At 38.9% G+C, this 19,957-nt stretch overlaps 1 protein-coding gene across 1 annotated transcript in view; it reads right to left on the bottom strand.

The window, feature by feature from the left end:
• Positions 1-258: 258 nt before the first annotated feature.
• ASXL3 (ASXL transcriptional regulator 3) overlaps positions 259-19,957 on the bottom strand; it is a 281,945-nt gene continuing 262,246 nt past the window's right edge. Inside the window, exons 10-13 of the mRNA XM_041399225.1 lie at positions 19,742-19,838; positions 19,169-19,274; positions 11,333-13,277; positions 259-8,860 (exon numbers count right to left, since the gene is read on the bottom strand). Coding sequence (XP_041255159.1) covers positions 5,183-8,860; positions 11,333-13,277; positions 19,169-19,274; positions 19,742-19,838 — 5,826 coding nt within the window. The 3' untranslated portion in view covers positions 259-5,182. The remainder of the gene's footprint in view (positions 8,861-11,332; positions 13,278-19,168; positions 19,275-19,741; positions 19,839-19,957) is intronic.

Genomic DNA, 19,957 nt, shown 5'->3' with positions numbered 1-19,957 from the left:
TTACATCATCGTAACTGAAAAAAATCCTTTACAAAGGGTTGATTTCTCTCTCATATTTCTAGTTCATCAACCTGTACATACAATGGACGTGCACAAGGAGGATCTCCTGCCTAAGGCACTGAACATAAAATAAATAAACAAATGACAAATATTATTTTATCTCTTTATTTTTTTTTCCAGAATATTTTAATATTGAAGCCCAAGTTGTTATTTTCAAGGGAGAGGGAAGGGGGAAAGGAAAGGGAGAAAAGTTATGAAGACACATTATTTTATTAATTTATGGTTTTGTGAATGGTCATTTCTGTAGGCAACAAAAGGTTGTTTTCTTAAAAAAAATAATAAAACAAACAGCACCATTAAAGAAAGCATGATCCCTGAATTCTAAACAAAACACTGTCTTGAAACACAAAAAATTGCTAAAATGCTTGTTTCACCCAGTCACATCTGGTGGGGTAACAAAGCAAAGCACAACAGCATCAAACTGTAGCAATCTTGCTGAAACCAACTACACCCCCTTCTGAAAATTCAGAGAACCACTTTCCGAGCTTGTCCTGTGGGGATAACATTTTCTTTGGTAGAGGACTGAAGGAGGGTATTTACTTCACTAAATGCAGATAGAAAAAGTATCTATGCACATTAGGGATCTCCCCAATAAATCTGTATTTCTCATGCATGTTAGGTACGAGTGGATTTCACATTGCTGTTATACTGCAGGAGTAATACTGCCCTATAAAGGCATAGAATGGCTAATGTTGAACAGATGTAAACATTCAGAATACTGACAAAAAAAAAAAAAAATTACATACACACAAAAAACCCTGTACTGAAAATGTGAACCGAGTTAAGTTTCCATAAAGCAGAAAAAATATTTTACAGCAGTACAAGAGAATTATGGCAACAAAGTAAAGCACTTTTCTTGTAACATTCATGAACAGTACAAATACAACAAAGTTATTCTACGGACTAAATTATTCTTTAACTATCAAATATAGTACAAAGCGAAATATTATGTGCTATAAAAGAAGCAGCTCCTTAAATTAGACTAAAAAATGCTTTTTTTTTTCCTTTTCGTTGGTTTTACAGTGACAAAGCATGATGACCAAAGACAACAGGATTTCATAGATTCAGAAACATTTAGCTACACAGGTCCGTGATAAAGCCACTGAATATTTCGCTGCTTCCCCCCCCAGTGCTCCGCAGAGCCACGGAAGATGAGCCTGCTGCGCTGCTGCCAGGAGACTGCAGAAGTCATTCAGTGATCAGAGCAGGGCCCTTCATGTGCGTCAGCTAAAATGATCCCTTTTGGTGACACTTCTCAGCTCATCTCGAGTGTTTATCCTGGTACTTCAACACACCTTGGAGAAACTGCTAAACCAGAGGCTACAATAACGATTCTGAAATTGTGCGTGTGTTCATAAGGGGAAGGGGGTGCAGCATAAGGTAATTTTACTTCAGAAATTGCATTATAAAGCACCATATGCACCAGCTTAAAAACTGTGCAAGGAATTGCAGGGCCCTGAAAAACCATCTGCACGTTCTGTAGCTTACCCTGACAACATGCACCACCCTCAAGAAGAAAGTCTATATTACAGAGAATATATACCTTTTGCTTTATGGCTCAACCTTTATTTTTGTCTTTCAAATGCTATTTCATGTACTAGATTTCAGCAGATAAATAAAATGCAAACAGGGAGCATCCAGTTCACCATTTCTTAATTATTTTTTTTAAACATTATTTCAAAGGGAGTTTCTGGTTGGAAAGTTATTTCGGAACAGAAACACACAAGCACACTCACTGCAAATGCCCTAACGTTATCTGCATATCTCACAGGTATGCAATTAAAACAACAAAGAGGGAGGAAAGAAAAAAGCGTTTCTCCCTCTCACCCAAAAGTGCTGCTCCAGGGGTAGGAGTAGGGGGACAATTTTAGAGATTTAAAAAAAAAAGGTAAATTATACATGCTGGACATTGGGACACATACGTACGTACACACAAACACAGAGCAGTGTGTTCTTAAGTAATTCTTCCACTTTTCAGTGCATAAACTATTAACAACCCACGGTGCAAATGGCATGGTCATTAGAAAACACAATGACATTGAGCCTGAAATCTGAACAATCAAACAACAACAAAAAAAGGAGTAATTCAAAATTAACGCATAAATGTGACTGTGTTCTTATCAAAGGCCTAGGGTCACTCTCCCCTAGGCATTTGTGTGATACCAAAATCCACATAAGGTTTTCAGTCACGCTAGGATTCAATCAGACTCTCACATCACCATGGTTGCTTTTGAGTATTTTCATACCCTAAACCTAATCCGTAACAACACTTCACCACTGTTGCTAACTATTTGCTCAAATTTATTCCTGGTGCATCTCCAATGACTCCAAAATGAAAGGAGTGGAATTGCACTATGGAAGAGTTTGGTCAGTTGTGTAATGTAACATAGCACCATCCAGTCTAATGACATTTTAAATACATTTTGTCATGACCTCACACATGCAAGTTGCAATCCTGATACAAAAATGACAGTAGGACATGAATGAGTGACCTACCACATTAGTCACACTCTTACCCTTCACACAAAGGAAACCTATGTTGTGGCCAGAATTTATTTCTGTATTATGTCAGTCAATACAAGAACTAATTTAAGATGCAAGTACAAAGAAATATTGACTTATGTGCTGTGGACAGGAAAACCTGAGCTAGAAATAAGGATTCCCAGCAGGCTTATATAAACATAGGTAAATAGAAGTCTAAGACTGGTTGCTCTTTTTTTTTTTTTTTTTTTTTTTTTTTTTTTTTTTTTTTTTTTGTTAAATAGAAGATCCTAGCTCTACCAAGTATAAATACAATGCAATACAATTCCAATACAAAGGCTCCTCAACTATGAATCTGATATACATTAACTGACTACACTCATGCTTACTCATGAGTATTGCTCAGTTGCTATTTCACCAGCTGGCATAGCAGTGGATGCTAATTTTCACTTGGTTACTTTTAGGTTTTTGCTTGGCTGGCTTATTTTCCTACCAGAAGACCTGAAAGTGCTGAGAAGCCATTCCTTAGTTCACGTGTCATATTAAGGAGCACTTTTGTATAGAAAAAAAAAAAAAGTATTATTGTATCAGCAACAAATTTGTTAGTTCTTACAAATGGCCTTTGTACCACACAGTGTCAAAAATAATATTGATATGTTGCTAATTACAATAAAAGAGAACATCAAGGTGCACCATAGAGCTTCCTATGACAGGAATGTATGTTGTAGATATTCCAGCTCACTTTTAAGACAATAAACGGCATTTATCATGTTTGTGAATATGGTCCCGCAAGAAAATAAATATGATTCCTTCATTCAGCAGAACCTCACTAATATGCCCCCGAGTTAGGGAGACCAGTTACAGCTGATGAAAAGCACACAAACAAAGATCAGACAAAAAAAGCATGCTCTAAAATATAGCATACTTTTCATTTCCTAAATGTAGCTCTATCATTCACATTAGTACTTCAGAATGCAACAGCTCACTGCACGATGAAACCAAGCAGTCTTACATCTCACACATTCTTACTACACTGCTCTCTTAAAAACATGCAAGGAAAATTAGTTTTCTTGGGCAGGCTGTAAGGTCTTTGGATTAGTGAGGTTCTACTGTGATGGTAAAAAAAACCTGTTTCTCTTGATGCTGACATTTGGGCAGACCCAACCACATACTGGCAGATGGATGACTTGAACTCCACATGTTGTGTTCTTGAAGTGGGAGTAAAGAAAAACCCAAAGTGTTTTTATCTCCCCATCAACTGCATGTGCTTTATCCCTTTATAATATTTTCCTTTTAGGTGAATAAGACTCCAAAATCATCGTTTTTCTTTTCTGCTGTTATGGTGGCTAGCACATCTGGAATGCAGCTATAGTCCTGAATGTAAATACAGTACTGGATAATTACTGAAGGTTACTTTAAAGATGCAGTATCCCTTTTAAAAATACACTTTGCTTCCAAATTTCTAAAAGGGGTCTGACTTTCTTTGAGAGAAAAAAAGTCAGTGTTGTAAGTACTTCTAAGAATTACTTTAAATGGAAAAACTCTGAGATGTTATTTAAATAGAGTAACTCAATAAGAGGAAAAAGAAATTATAAGCTAACATTCAACCAATATGCAATTAAAATCTTTCCTTATTCATTCATCAGAATAATGCATCATTTTTAGGCCACAGAAAGACTACAACCTCGAGAACCAGTGACCTATGTTTGACCTTATTTTTATATATATTTGGGACTGACAAACCTAGTGGAAGGATTAGAGAGACAAATATGAATAAATACCATTTGAGTGAGAAACAGGAAAAGAGATCTCTAATCTCCAGCAGAGAAAATACCTTCTCCAGACTCTACTGAAGCCCATGTGTTTCCAGTGTTGGTCCCACTAACTCACCACATGTAGAAATCTTTCTCAAGGAATCAACAAAGAAGAGATGATGAGTAAGATTTGAGTTCCACAGTACCTGGCAGGCACATAAGGAAACTTCTCTAACCAACTAAATGCCTCTTTTAAATTTCTTTTGTTAGGTGAAGTGACTATATTTTAGCCCTAGATAGCAAAGTCAATTGAAGAAAACAATCTTGTCAGCAGAGAGAATGCAAACTGACTTAGAACCTACAATGGTCGGCACCCCACACCTTGCCACTACCCCGCTCACACCAGCTGCTATTCAGTGTGTTATTCATTCTGCATAGTTACTCCACTTCTTACAGTGCTATTCTTCCACTGATCTTTAACCTGCAGCTCATATCAAATATCAAACAGTGGAGAAAAAATGTGCTGCACTTTGTGCAAATAAATAGAAGCTACGAATTACATGCATTAATGCATTTTGCTTTTTCTTTTTAGCACAGCAAGAGAGCTCATAGATGCCTCAGTAACAAGGCTATCTTTTTCTTAAACTACTTCTACAGGTCTCCTCTTCTTCCCAGAAAATGGCACTCAGGCAGAATAACTAAGTTCTGAAAGCACCTCGTAGGAGAAAAAACCAAACCAAACCAAATTAAAAAAAAGACAATTAAAAACCACATAAAAATCAATCCACTCATTGCAAACCATTAGTGGCCTAAACTGTTCCAATTTCTCTGTTCCTTTGTCCTGCTCTCCCATGTTTATAAGGGATACTGCATCTTTGACTGAGCTCCTACCGCACCACCAGACAAGCTACACACAGTTTGGAAGGCCCTATGCAGTCATCATGACAGAAGGCTCCGCAGCCTTTGCACACGATCATGGCTTTCAGCCTGCAGGAGCATTTCAGTTCCAGCTCATCGGCGTTGCTGCTGTCAGCAAATTTCTGAACCGGGATCTGCGCGTTCTGGTTAGACAGGCCTGTGGCAGTGTTTGAACCACTTCCTAAAATCCCAATCGATTTCTCAATTGCAGATGCTGCCCTTTTGAAACTTGTGCTACCGAAGTGTATTGTTGGATAATTTCCACAGAGCTGCTGCTGTTGCTGCTGCTGTGGGTGCTGCGTCTGTATTTTCTGAGCAGCAAGTTGGGTAAAAGGCTTCTGTGGCTCAGAAAGTAAATAGGAAGAGAAGTCTGCATTTTTTAATGCAAACGCTTTTAACTGTTCTTTCACTTCGTTCTGATCATAGGAAGCTTGTTTCATGCCCAGTTCGCAGCTGCTGCTTAAACCTTCCTCAAAAGAAATAGGTTCAGATTTTATATTGCTACAGATGCTTGCTGGCTGAGGCCAACTAAGTCTTTTAGTGGTTTCCATAGTAACTGTCGGTTGTTTTTGATCAGAGGGGACTTCTGCATTCGGGTGAGGAGGGGGAGGAGGTGGCAGGGGCGGAGGGGGAGCAGGGGGATGCACTAATGTTTTACTCTGCAGAGTTTGAGAGGCACTGGCAATGTCATCACCTTCCTTAATTTGAATATTAGGGGAAAACACACTTCCTAGCCTCAGCTGGTGAGCTGCTGTAGAAATATTCACGTCTCCCAAACCCTTCTGTTCCAGGTGTCTGCTAAAAGCAAATGAGTTGCAGCCAGGTGGGCCTTTTGAAGTAGTTTGCAACAAAGCTGCTGTAGGAATGGGGCCTCTCGCAGCCATGGACATTTGGTAAAAATGCTGTCTATGTGAGGTACTGGCTTCTGCGTGAAAGCTGCCATTTTTATCAACGTGAAATAAGCTCTGCTGGAAACTACATGAAGGCAACGGTCTCTTCTGCTGCTTGATCTCTGGGCTGTGAGCGATCCGGCTCTGAATGGCATGTTTGTTAAGCCACTCCTGCTTAAATGGCTGTCCGTGCCCTAGCTGATTCATGCTGGAACTAATTACACAAGGAGCCACTTTAACATCTGTGTCCATTGACACCTTCCCAGGCTCACATTTAATTTGAGCATGTTCCCCTATAGTCCTGGCCATCCTCTTTTTCGGATGGTTTTCACGCTTTCTGATTTGTAGCGGGGCTATGCTGCCTGCTGTAAATCCTTTACCATCTGGATTAGGAGAGTTGGAAGCATGTTCAACAACATTTCTCTCAGCCACTACTGTTTTACATACTGAGGTAGTTTGCAAAGGCAAGGGAAGCCTGTTAATTTCTAGTTTGGCTCCTGATCTGGGCTGCGGCAGCACTTTTTCTAAAGGCAGATTGCCTTGCAGTAACTGTGTCACTAAGGGATTGTTGGCCTCCACTGACGACAGGCGACAGCTAGAGCCCCCGGCACTCGTAACTCTCTTTAGGGTTTCTGTTGTCAGGGACAGGGAGTCTTCCATGGAGTCAGCGATGGATGTCTTGGAGGTCTGTGGCGGCTGCACACTCGTGGCTATTTCTGCAGTCTGGGCAGGCATTTCAGGTCCTGTAAAATCCTCGGTGTCCATCCTGAAGCACTTGTCAGTCTCATTAGTTTCCAGTTTAACAGGAACACCAATGCTTGTCAAAAGACTCCTGGACTGCAGTTCTGACATTTGTGTGTAACTGGAAGGTTCGCTTTTGACATTTTTCAAGCAGTTTTGCTCTGCGTACTCCTTATGTTTACCAGAGGTAAGATGGCTGACCACTGGCTGGTCTGTATTCATTGCCTCCTCATCACGCCAACAAATTCTATTGTTAGAGTTGTACTGATTGGCACAGGCAGCATTGGCTTCATTTTTCAGTGCTGAAGGACCTCTTAGTTGCTCAGCAAAGCCTTGGCTGGTAGTAACCACCTCAATTAATTTATCTTGAGGAGCAAGAGGCACTTCTCGAAGACTTGAACAACCTGCCTGCAAGTTTTTGCTGTCTTGCTTTGCTGTAATGGCGATAAAGCTGGAACTGTGCTCAAGGTTTTCATTAGCAACCACTTCAGGCCTGCTTATGACAGACACCTGAGGACAAGCTATACTTTGTAAGGCAGCTTCTGTCCTTACAGGTCTGCTCTGCAGGTCAATGCTGTTCTCTACATTTTCAATAGAGGAAGGAAGTGACAGACTGGAATTCTGGTTCGTAGTGTGGTCAACAATGACTTTACAAGGTATAGACCTATTCACGGCAGTTTGTGTAAAGCTCAGCGGATGAGATTTACCAGAGAGATCCATCCGGTTTCGTGTTCCAGAGCTTTTTTCTAAGAGATCAGCATTCAACTTAGCAGCGTTATCATAAGAGCTTATTGTCACCATGTTACCAGTAAACATTGAGATAGGTGGCCTTGCAACAGAATCTGCTGCTGCAAGGGCCTCACTGCAACTTAAAGCTGACCTGACGGTAGTGTGGATGGAGACAGTGCTCTGCTCGCTACACCTGGTTATGGCTATCTTATCAGAAGGAAATCTGTTGGTAGTCCCCACTGGGGGAATCAGTACAGAACTACCAGAGAGATGATTTGGCAAGTTACTTGCAATAGATGAAGCTGGCACAGTGGCATAATGACTGGAGACTGCGTTATTCACATTGCTACTGGGTACTGGCAACCTTTTGTCATCGATGGCATTTGATAAGACTGTGTTGTCTATGGAGACCGGTACATTACTGTTATCAATACATTTTGGTCCAACAGTTATGCATGGAGTATCAGCCCCTTGGATGGTTTTCAGCATATTTATATTACAGGCTGAAATTGCTGTGTTTGCGCTGTCAACAGACATTAACACAGAGGATTTATCAACAGAACTTGCAAAAGAAAGTTCTTTAATTGCTCCAGACATAGCAGTGCTGCAAACACACACAGAGACTGAACTTTTATTATAAAGTACTGGCACACTGTTACTTTCGGTAGAGGTAGATGAAATAATTTTCTCACACAATTGTGGCACAGGTATATTTTCATCTGAACTGTGCACAGATATCTCAGTAGCAGTTTCTGGTAATGTAGCTGTGTTAAGGGACTGCTGCAATAAAGTGGTGGTCTCACGGTGATGAGAAGACTTGTTGCTAGGGGACCTGCAGTTAGGATTAACTATAATGACACCAGTAGAACCTTCAATCTTTGTGTCAGTAGTCGTTGGTATCTCCAGAGATGAGGTACTACTTTCCTTTGAGCCAAACTGTGACTTTGATTCTTTATTGGTCTGGAGTAAATGAGCTCTGGCTTGATGCTTTGCAAATAGCTTGGCCTTTGTTTGCTCCTTGATGTGTGCCAGCGTTCTTGTCTTTCCACCTTCACACGGGGCTCCCATTGCACCAGAGACTATGCTGGCAGCTGCTGCCACGGCTGCTGCAGCTGCAGCTTCTCTTTGGGCTCTTGCTTGCTGAGCTCTTGCTTTGATATCTGCCAGAGTTCTAGCCCCAGTGTTTCTCCCACTGCTGACTGATGTACTTGGGGAAACTCGAGGTTCTGGTTTAGAAACAGGCTGGCTCTTGATGATAAAAGGTGGTCCAATCTTTGAAAGCTGAATCTAAAGGAAGAAAAAGAAAAAAAATCCAGTAAATTTTAATGAGATCATCAACTCACTAAAATAATCAGCTGTCTCTTTAAGGTCAGAGAAAGGTAGTGAAAGGAATTACTGTTCAATGCAGGTGGACAAAAACCTGCTAAAACTTAGTCATATTTATGCTTCAATATTTTATCATCTTCCAGTGTGAATAACTGACACCTGTATTAGCCTACTCACACCTATCCTTCTGACAGGAAGAAAGATTGAACTGGATAACAACATGATGCTTATCAGATATAATTTGTCAGACCTGTTTTATATTCAGTGCATCTACCTGAGATGATCAGCAAGCCTTGTGCAGTGATACTGGACAAGAACCTGCAAGCAACCCCTTCCTGCAAACATGTGAAAAAGTAATGATCATGCAGTGCCTTCCTCCTTGGTCGCCAGTGATTAAGCCTGTGTTTTGCTTATAAACCAGACAACAAATCTTGCCATTAGACAGGATGCAGTGGTATCTCCACTGAGCCTGTTTTCCAACTTCCACAATGGAGGATTTAAGAGGTGTAAAAGAAGTAAATCACTAAAGGATATGTCTTTTCTTTCCTCACTTGCATTTTTAAGAGACTCGTTTTAGTACATCCCTGGATAACTATTACATTACTGCACTTTAAAAATTAAATCCTCAAGGCTATAAATAGTAAACCCAGAAATATTAAAAACTTAAATACCTGGCACTTTAAGCAAAATAAAAACCTGTAAAATCCCTGGAATTATTAGGATGTTTCCAATTAGGCATATAGTTTTTCAGGATTAAGAATCTTGGAAACACTTTGTAACTCATACACTCTCTCAGGCCCCAAGATTGGAAAAAAAAATCATTTTCTTAAAATGGACATATGTCTACTGGCTGTTTCTAGAAATAGAACTTAGTGGTAAATGCTATGATGCATCTTCTGAAAGGAGCTGAGTAGAAAACTAGGCAGTATTTGTAGAAAAAGTAGTCATAAGATGACGGGAAGTGACAGCCATACAACAGAGAATGACTTAGAAGAACTGGGGTTCTTTTTTCCTCCTTTAATTACAAATGATAGGGGTTTGTTGGTGAGATGATATAAGAGCCAAATTTTTTTTACACAAAAAGCATACTAGAATTGATTGCCTACAATTCTTCAAAATATTCTGATTTCAGTTTCAGCAGCAACTCTTTTCAGTTTCCACTTTGCATTACCAGAACTCCTAGAGCACTAAGTGCTTGGTTATTTTTTTTATTATTATTAAAGTAATGACCTTTCTTTATTCCCTAGTGATCTATTTCCTTTATGCTTAGAGAGTTATTAGAATGTGTTAGGCTAGATAGAACCTTCCAAATATGAAAGAATATCACTAAACTCAGAACAGGGCTAACTTCCAATTGCATCACTGCTCTTAAAAACAAATTATCTGAAAAGTGCTTCTGCACTAGTGATTAGAACCTATTAGTCTATTTGCCCTCCCGGCCATATTAACAATGTTCAGTGACTGCAGAAGTTAAAAATAAAAGCAGAAAAGGGCATTTCTGAATAATCAGGAACTAGTATTGCAAAGTCAATGGTTTAAATACAGTAAATTGGATCTTAAACTTGGCTGATGTCATCAAGTACGAAATTAAAAGGCTCAAAACACTGAGCCTATATATAACTGAATCTACAGAACTCTCTGTTATGAAAAAACCCTTTTCAACTGAAATATACTTTCTTACATCGCAGAATAATACACATACAAGTGTTTGCTTAGGTGGTACAATTTTTTTCCCTTTGCCATTAACAAAGGTATATATATATATATATATATATATATATATATATATATATATATATATATATATATATATATATATATATATATATATATATATATATATATATATATATATATATATATATATATATATATGTATATCAGATACTTCCCCCTAATAGGTCTGTTTCTAGTTCATTCTACAGGGAAATCTTACATTTCAGCCTTGAAATATATATATTTGCAAGCCTTGGGCTTGCAAAAGGATCTTCAACTATATTGGCTCTTGGTTCTCTTACTAGTTTTTTTTCTAAGTACTGGTTATGATAACATTTATTAGTCATGCTTGCTGGAGAAGACATCCACAGAAGAATAAGCACAAAATACAGATGGGAACAAGCACAAAATTAGAAAAACAAGTGCTGCATGTCATTGATGGGGATGATCTTGAATTGGATTGAATCAATGGATCCTGGAGAGCTCTGCCACACACAAAATCAATCTTTTAGCAAAGACCCCTACCAAACAACCGTAGATATATCTGTATCAGAAGTAATTTGGCAGGGTGGAAATGTAATAGTAAAGCAAAACCATCAGTACTAACAACCCTTATACATCCCCAAAAATATAGCATGTACTGTTCCTGTATGCAGTTCATAGAGGGACATAATAAACATTTTGTTTCCAAGCCACCCTGTTTATTCATTACTTTACCTTAAGGGGTGGAACTCGTGGCTCCTCTCTGGGCGGCTGTTCTTTATCAGACGGACTTGTTGATGAAGCACTACGATTAGGCAGATCATCATCTATTCTAGCTCTCTTCTCTTTACAGATTCCAAACCCATGCTGTTCTGCTGTTTTCCTCTTTGGGATCTCTGGGTCTCTACTTTCATTTCTTGCTTCTGGTGATTTTGTGGGTTCTAAAGACTTGGAAGAATGCGAACTCTCTAGACGACTTTGGGTACTGCCTGTTAGCTTGTGAGATTTACTTCTGCACGCTTCAGAGAATGTAGCTTTCTCTAGAGATGAGGTATATAGTTTATCATGTGGCTTTGATGGAAGCAATTCGATATTTTTGCAAAGTGATCCTTCTGATAAGACAGACACCTCTGAGGGCAAGAGTGTACCTTTCTTGTCACCTCTTTGGTGAACACTGTGATTTTTATTTTTGATCACCTCTGGAGGAGTGTGTTCTGGGATGGATGCAATGTAGGATTTCTCAATTTCAGAATGTGACTTACATGGCTGATGACTGATATTTTTGCTTTGGGACTCTTCCAATACTGAAGTATCAGGTATAATTGTTAGTGGACCAACTTTCATATTTTCAGGGGCACTCTGAACTTGTTTTGGCTGAACAAGATTCTCTTCTTGAACCATCTTAGGAATGACAGAGCTTTCTTCTTTCAGAGTGGGAAGGGAGTCTTCCAACAAACATGGTGATTTTCTTTGTTGCAGAGTAAGTCTTTCACTGCTTGGAGAATTAGAGACTGGAGATATCTCTGATGGAAGAGGCAAACTATTTGTCACAAATGTTTCAGAAGTTAGAAGAACAGAAGATACTGAAGATGTTTCTGATGTTAAAGGCAAATCAGACATTGGAGACGTTTCTGATGTTAAAGGTAAATTAGAAGCTGGTGATGCCTCTGATGTTAAAGGTAAATTTGACATCAAAGATGCTTCTGAGGTTACAGGTGAGGTGGACATCGGAGAGATTTCTGACATTAAGGGTGTGTTCAAGTTTTCATCACTGGCCTTTTGCTGAATATCACCTTCAATATTTTCAGAATTGGACACTTCAGATGAGCAAGCTGTTTCAAGAGATGCTGGAGTACAGGGTTCCTCTGAAGTTGACTGAGTGTCTCCTCCAGGAGAGGCAATACAAACTTCTGGACTTCCAGAGGAAAAAGAAGTTTCAGAAATACAAGCATTCTCAGACAACTGCTCCTCAGGGTCGCTATGAAGCTCCATATCCACTGCAATGCCTCCACCAGTGAACAAGGAGCCTTCCAGAGCAGCACTTTGCATTTCTGGCCCAATTAGTTCTTTTGCAGACTCAGAATCCTTCTCAGCTGTACAGCTGACAGAGTTTGTGGATGAAGCTGATCGTGCTGGTGATATGCAATCTTCCAGCTGATCTATCACAACTGACATCTCCTCCTGAGGGCATTCTGACTTCAACTCTACTTTAGTAATTTCAATGCGAGATACAGTATCAGTTACATCATTCATCATGACACAGGACTCAGTGCTTTCTGCAAGCTGTACTGCCTCTGTTTCCTCATTTGTGCCAGCTGGACTTACAGACTCCTCCGAAAACTCATGTTCTGGCTTATGGTTCTCCTCCTGGCATTCACAAATACTTGTCTCGACCTCTTCAGCAATTTCCTCCTGAATGACTGATTCTTCAGGTATCAGTATATCCTCAGAATCTGCTGTTAGATCCTTGACAGGAACCTGTTCCATACTACAAGGAGATGGACTATAATCTCTCTCTGGTAAAGGTTGAACTTTAGCACCTTTCTCCTCTTGATCCTCAAAGGTTGCTTTCTTAGAAGGACCAGGTGTGCCAGAAGATCTGCACAAAGAATTGCTTTCATCTTCATCATTGTTCTGCACTGCAGTGAGCTTCTTTGATTCTCCTCTTGACATTCCCAACCTAAAGAAAAACAGAAATTAAAATAGATATTTCCATCACATTAAGGATAAGGGAATAGGCTAACCTTTCTCACCCACATTTTTTATTTCCAAAAAATACATATTTTCAGGTTTAAATTAGTGGCTTACTTAAGTGGTGGCTAACTAATTTATATAAAATTTTATGTATTTTAGAAACCTAACTACTGAGATTTCCTTACAAGTATTAAAAACCATGAATAATTTTAATATAAGTAATCTCTCTGTATACATTCCTGGTGGTTTTGTTTTTTTTTTGTTTGTTTGTTTCTTTCTTTCTTTTTTAAATACCAGCACAACACTGCAACACTGGTACAGCATCCATTGAAGAAATGCACAACTCTATCATCTTCTAGTGGGAATAGTTGTAAAGGAAATCCCTTTTCCCCTCCTTCACCTGCTTTTAGGGTCAACACAGCCTGCAATATGAAAGAAGTTTAACATTCTTAAGGAGCTAAAAGATACATGTTTAGAATCTATGCATTCATTCTCAGGGATAAAGTGCAAAGGAACCATGTATACTATGCATGCTTCTGAAGATTTTCTTATCTTTGATCCTGAAAATGCTCATTAAATAATGTTTTATTACTTCAGCAGAATTAAAACATAAAAAAAAAAAAAAAAAAAAAAAAAAAACCCAAAACAAAACTACAGCCATGAGATAAAAAAAAAGGTTGTTTTAAAAAATGTATGTGCTCTGACATCTTTATTTCCTTCTAAGGCCAGTGGGAGTACAGACGCTCAGCACCTTTAGTAAGATTTTCCAAGCAGACTTTATGCCTCAGCAATTCCATAATAGTAGAAAATACACAAAAGCTTGGTGGGAGGCCTTAAAAGAAATTATATGGTCTTAAGGATCTTCTATCTACTAAACAGATCTCTGTTATAATTTAATCAGAAAATAAAGAATAAAATGGAAACAAGCAAGCATAAAAAATATTCAGAAGCTATGGAAGCAAAATTGCTTGTCAGTGTGTAGCCAGAGGATACAGAGATACAAAGGCCTATTCAGATGAAAGTACAGAACACATAAAAAACCAAAATCTGTGGTTGTGCATTTTAAAAACACTGAACAGATGTATTACAGTGAGAGCTGTAAACCCAAGAAAAAAGCCCCAAACCAACCCAGCCTGGAACTGGCATCCCAAAAAGCACACTTAATTATTAGTATTGCCTACTACTAGACACTAATCATGAACAAAGTCTCCCTTTGCCATCAATATGCTGAGGAAGGATCCTCTAGAGAGCAATTCAGAGCAGCAAATTCACAATTCCCACACTGAATGCATTTCAGAAGATGTATCTTTCTTCTGTATAGACTATAAGCTCCCCATATGGTCTAAGTTCAGGTTGTAAGTTTAGGAGAGTAAAGTTTAGTTTTACCAGGGTTTTGATGAATAACTTCCTCCACAATTCCTTGTGTTAAGGAACCAAAGTTATCTCAGGAAAATGGGAAGGGGAAAAAAATCCATCCCATTACTGAAAACTGAATCAATGGTCTATTTTCTCTAGCTGGGTTACATCATGAAAAGATACTGCTTGATGGCTATCTTCATGGACTGAAAATCAGCAAAGGAATGAAGGACCGGATAAAGGTGAATGAAACTGTCACATGGACACTACACAAATACACACATTCTAGTAACATATTGAAGATAAAGAACTGTAAGGGAAATAAGATAAAGCCGATTAAGGCCAGCAGAACATGTACTGAATCTTAATAATTTTTTTCAATATTGGAAATACTACAATGTTGAAGAAGAAACTGAAGAAAAAGGCGTTCTAAAGAAGGCTCAAGATCAGCATGTTTAAGGCAATCTCAGATTGCAAAATAAACAGCTGATCTGTCTTCTCTCTTAGAAAAAAAGACACCCAAAGTTTGCAAAACAGCACAAAAATACGAGTGCAGCAGCAAGCAGATTTCAATGAAAGTGCTAAGGACAGGATTCAACTGGTAAAATAAGAGCACTCAGTCAGCCACTAAGAAAACCCCAAAAGCTTCTCAATGATATATGAATGCTGATATTCTAGTGCTGTGATAAATAGTACTGGGTGGGGGGGGAGGAAGAATCAAAGTAAGAAAAGGATTAAATCAGCAATAAAATTTGGAGGAGGTCTACCCAAAATTAAAGCTTTGATCTAGCTGATAGTGCTATCCTGACATGTAACTCTCAAAAGTGAGAAAAGAGATAATATATTGGCATAATAGAGTATATCCCTTGCAATCTTGCGGCCACAAGCCAGAAGAATGTGGATTTCTATCAACATGCATCAGCTGATCCTAGATGAATGACTACAGAATAAGATTTTGTATTTTGAGAAAAGTCAGAGAGGAAAAATGAAGAAATACGAAGAAGTGGAAAAAGAACAAAAATGGATGGAATAAACTGCAACTGACAGTGCCACAATAAACAGCCTGGGTACAGAAAAGAGCAAACACAAGATGCAATGCTTAGAGCTAACAGGCAAAAAGAACTCTGAAGTCTTTGATTGCTACCAACTGTGGAGTGCATAAAAATGCTTACAGAGATTCTGCATCTATTAATGGTCCTTCCCTAAGTAGAAGGTGAAACTTGAATTTACTTATGGAACATAAGAAGATCAAATTAAATGAAGTCAGAGCAAAAGTACTACTCTGTAAAGTGAGTAAGTCAGCCTGCAAGACAGATTCATTTTGCAGACAGTGCATGCGAGAAACAGCTCAGGGAAGCTTACAAATTCTGCTAGTTCATTCAAATCAACATGGCTGAAAAGAGACACAGCCCAGTCATACTGAAAGCTAGTTTAAAAACCAAAGTGAAAAAAGGTAAGAGAATCACGGAGTCACAGCATATCCTGAGTTGAAAAGGATCCACAAGATCACTGAGTCCAGCTCTTGTCCCAGCACAGGACTGCCCCATTAGCCAACACAGGGTGGAAGCTACAGCAAAAGCTACCATTCAGCGAGTAAACAATGAGGAAAAGTACTTAAGCCAGCAAAGTACATCTGCCTACACAACAGCCAAGCAGAAGAATGCAAGTGAAACAATGCAAGCAGGGAAAAGGGCAGGGAGGACCAGATTCAATACTTCAGTCAAAATGGAAATGATGTGGAATATGACATTTTGCATAACAATGTTGATGTCAGAAACCTATGAAACCAAATGACATATCACAGACTGAGCAATTATCTGCCAAGCACCATGGTATCCAGCATTCAGCCAGCACAGCAGGACTGCTGGCTCTGCAGAATTATGAGCATCATTCTCTGTGCTCATGTGACAGTCATTTTTGACTGAAGAACTCCTGCATTGCTGGTAATAAACTTCTACTTCTTGTGGAAGGCCCTATACCAGTATCTTACACAGCCTTTTCCTCCATGAAAGGTTAATCACCGACACTTCACTTGACATGCACAATGAAAAGCCATTTTGTTCTTTATCTGAAAACCTAACCAGTATTTTTTGATACTAAAAGGATCAACACCTGGACTAAACTGAAGTCTCAAAGCTGTTTACTAAGAAATTAAGCACTTTACAATAAGACAGTCTGACACATTAAGAGCATAAATTTCCATTATATGTAAAGATAGGGTGCTGTAAAAAAATACACCGGGAGGAAAGCATCTAGCAATGGTGCACAAAATAAAATACTAAAATGGATCTGTCCATTTCTTGCCTCATTTTCACTACATTTCCCAGTGGTCCAAGACAGCCGATTGTGAGAAGTAGTACTCTTACTGCAGAAACATTTTAATCTTTAAGATAATCAGTTATATGAAGGGTTCCCTGTGCCCTGGATTTCTTAAGTGAAAAACATCTGACAGCAAAACTAAGACAACTTATGTAATGACGAACAATTGAACAATTTTGAACAATTGAACAAAATTGAACAATTTTTCTGCTAAGTATAATGCATACATTTGATTGAGTAGACAGTGAGACAGATTGAGAACTGACTGAATGGCAGATCCCAACAGGTTGTAATCAGTGGTACAGGCTGTATTCGGAGGCCCTTCACTAGTGGTGTCCCCCAAAGTTCAATACTGGGCCCAATATTGTTTAACTTACTCATCAATGACTTGGATGAAGGGGTAAATGCCTCCTCAGCAAGTTCACTGACGACACAAAGCTGGGATAGGTGGCTGATACACCAGAGCCTGTGCAGCCCTTCAGAAGGACCCTGAGAGGTGGGAGAGACAGGCAGGGTCCTGCATCTGGAGAGGAATAACTCCAGGCAGGACAGGCTGGGGGCTGACCTACTGGCAAGCAGCTCTGCAGAGAAGGACATGAGGTCCTGGCGGACAATGAGCTGTCCACAAGCCAGAAGTGCCCTTGTGACCAAGATGGCCATCAGTATTCTGGAAGCATTACAAAGAGCATTCCAGCAGGCTGGGGAAGGTACTCCTGCCTCTCTGCTGTGCCCTGGAGAGGCCACAGGTGGAGTGCTGTATCCAGTTCTGGCTCCTTGGTACAAGAGAGACATGGAGCTTCTAGAGATGGTCCAGTGGAGGGCAACAAAGATGATTGAGGGTCTGGAGAATCTCTCTTAGGAGGACAGGCTGAGAGAGCTGCACCTGCTCAGCCTTGAGAAGAGGCAACTGAAAGGAGACCTCATTAATTTCTATAGTACCTAAGTACCTAAAGGGAGAATGTCAAGAGGATGGGCCCAGGCTCTTCTTGGTGGTGCCAGGCACTTAGAAAAGAGGCAATGGGCAGATCCTAACACACAGGAAATTCCACCTGAATGTGAGGAAAAACTTCACGATGCAGTGGCTGAGCACTGGAACAGATTGCCCAGAGTGAGCGTGGAGTCTTCCTCACTGGAAAACTGATTGAATGCAATCCTGTGCCATATGCTCAATGATGACCCTGGATGACCCTGTTTGAGCAAGAAGCTTGGACCAGATCCCTTCCAACCTTACAATTCTGTGATTCTGGGATATAATTAAAAAATACTTAAAAAAAGTAAAAAAACAAAACAAAACAAAACCAAAAAAAAAAAAACAAAAAAAAAAAACCAAAACAAAAAAAACCCAGTAACTGTTAAATAGCTACTTTAAACTTTATAGTAAATTCTTAGTATTTTTAAAAACAGAGATATAATTCTAAGTATTGATGAACTGGCTTTTAAAAACACTTTCTAAAAGGAAAATTCTTGGATTTTAAGAAGATGTTAATCTCCTCAAATTTTGTTTTTTAAAAGAAGATAAACACCGAGTATTCAGCTGCTGAAGAATGCCATCTCTGTATCATCATCATCAATGAAATGGTGCTGACTCACCCCAGTTGTGCACCTGGAGTGATATTTAATTTTACTCCATTAAAGGTATTTATTTATTCTTTGCATCTCACTTCTAAATTAAATTAAGTCATTGTCACTTTCATTTGTCTCTAGCTAGCATTTTTTGATGTCATATATTCATATATTCTTCTCAGGCCAATGGGCCATCTCAGTCAAAAAATAAAAAAACTATTTGATTTTAGTAGCAACTAGCTTAGAAAAAATAAGACAAATTAAAACATACTACAGAAATATTGCTTCTGGTCTTCTTGTCTGTAGAAGCTGTATTTATATTTTGCAGGAGGGAGGAATTGCCCTAATGCTATCTTTTGAAGATAATTAAAAAATATTCACATGCTTGTGTCTTAAGCTCTCTTTGCAATGAATTTTTATGGATGACTTATGACTCTTTAAAAATGCAATTGTAATGCAAGTGCAGACACACGACTATAATTCTACCCACAACTTCTTATATTGGGGAATGACTGCTCTTGATAACTGCTTTATTAAGTTTTACAGCATATGACCGTGCTATGTGAAGCATAGAATTATATTTTCATTTCCTCCTAAAAGACAATATAAAAAAATCCTTTTATTTGCTTCAGTACTTACTTTTCACCATAAAACCTTTCAAAGAATTTTTCTTTCCAAGGTTCTGTTTTCTTTTCCTTTTCAATCTCTTGTCTGATGCGCAACTGCATTTCTGGTGTAAATTCTCCTAAAAAACAAATACTAACATATTGAATAAAAGTTGTCAAGGATTAATTTAATATGGATAATTATAAATTGCAAATACAATGATGATGCACAGTGACTTCTGATACAATCATCCAACAATGCCAAATGAAATTAATGAAAACCGAAAGGGAGAGTGACATAGAAAGATTTAATTTACCATATACCATCAGTATTTCAAAGGTATATTGGCAGGGTTTAGTTGCATGCATTCAAGTTTCCAAGGCTGACAGTGACGAAAATACTTGGGTTTTTTTAAACTGTCAAAATAAGCTGCCACAGCAAGCTGCAAAAATGTACTCTGAATTCAAAATGGAATCAGCAATTTCTCTTTTGCTGAATTACTGGTCTATTACAGTTTCTATTCTAAAAGTATTTCTCAAATGTAGAAAAAGAGACACTCTTCATATAAACAATTAACCTCGGGCAGACCTGAGAGCAGAGAGTTACCTTCTGCCAGTCGCTGTTTCCACCCTTGCGCTGCATAGGCGAAGAACTCGTTATTTAGAGCGGAGCTACTGAGGCGCAAAACTCCATCGCTCCCCATCTAGAAAATAAGCCGATGGTAGCAGAAGACAGTGTCAGAAACAGCGTCAGCTGAGATCACATCAAAACACAGTTTCAATTAGGGGAAATGGGGGAAGTGTAGGCAGTGGGAAGAACAGA

The sequence above is a fragment of the Onychostruthus taczanowskii genome, unplaced genomic scaffold (genome assembly GCF_017590055.1).
Source record: "Onychostruthus taczanowskii isolate IOZ18803 unplaced genomic scaffold, ASM1759005v1 scaffold16, whole genome shotgun sequence".
Classification (NCBI taxonomy): domain Eukaryota; kingdom Metazoa; phylum Chordata; class Aves; order Passeriformes; family Passeridae; genus Onychostruthus; species Onychostruthus taczanowskii.
Note: the sequence above shows the minus strand (reverse complement) of the source record. Positions and strands in the feature narration are given on the sequence as shown.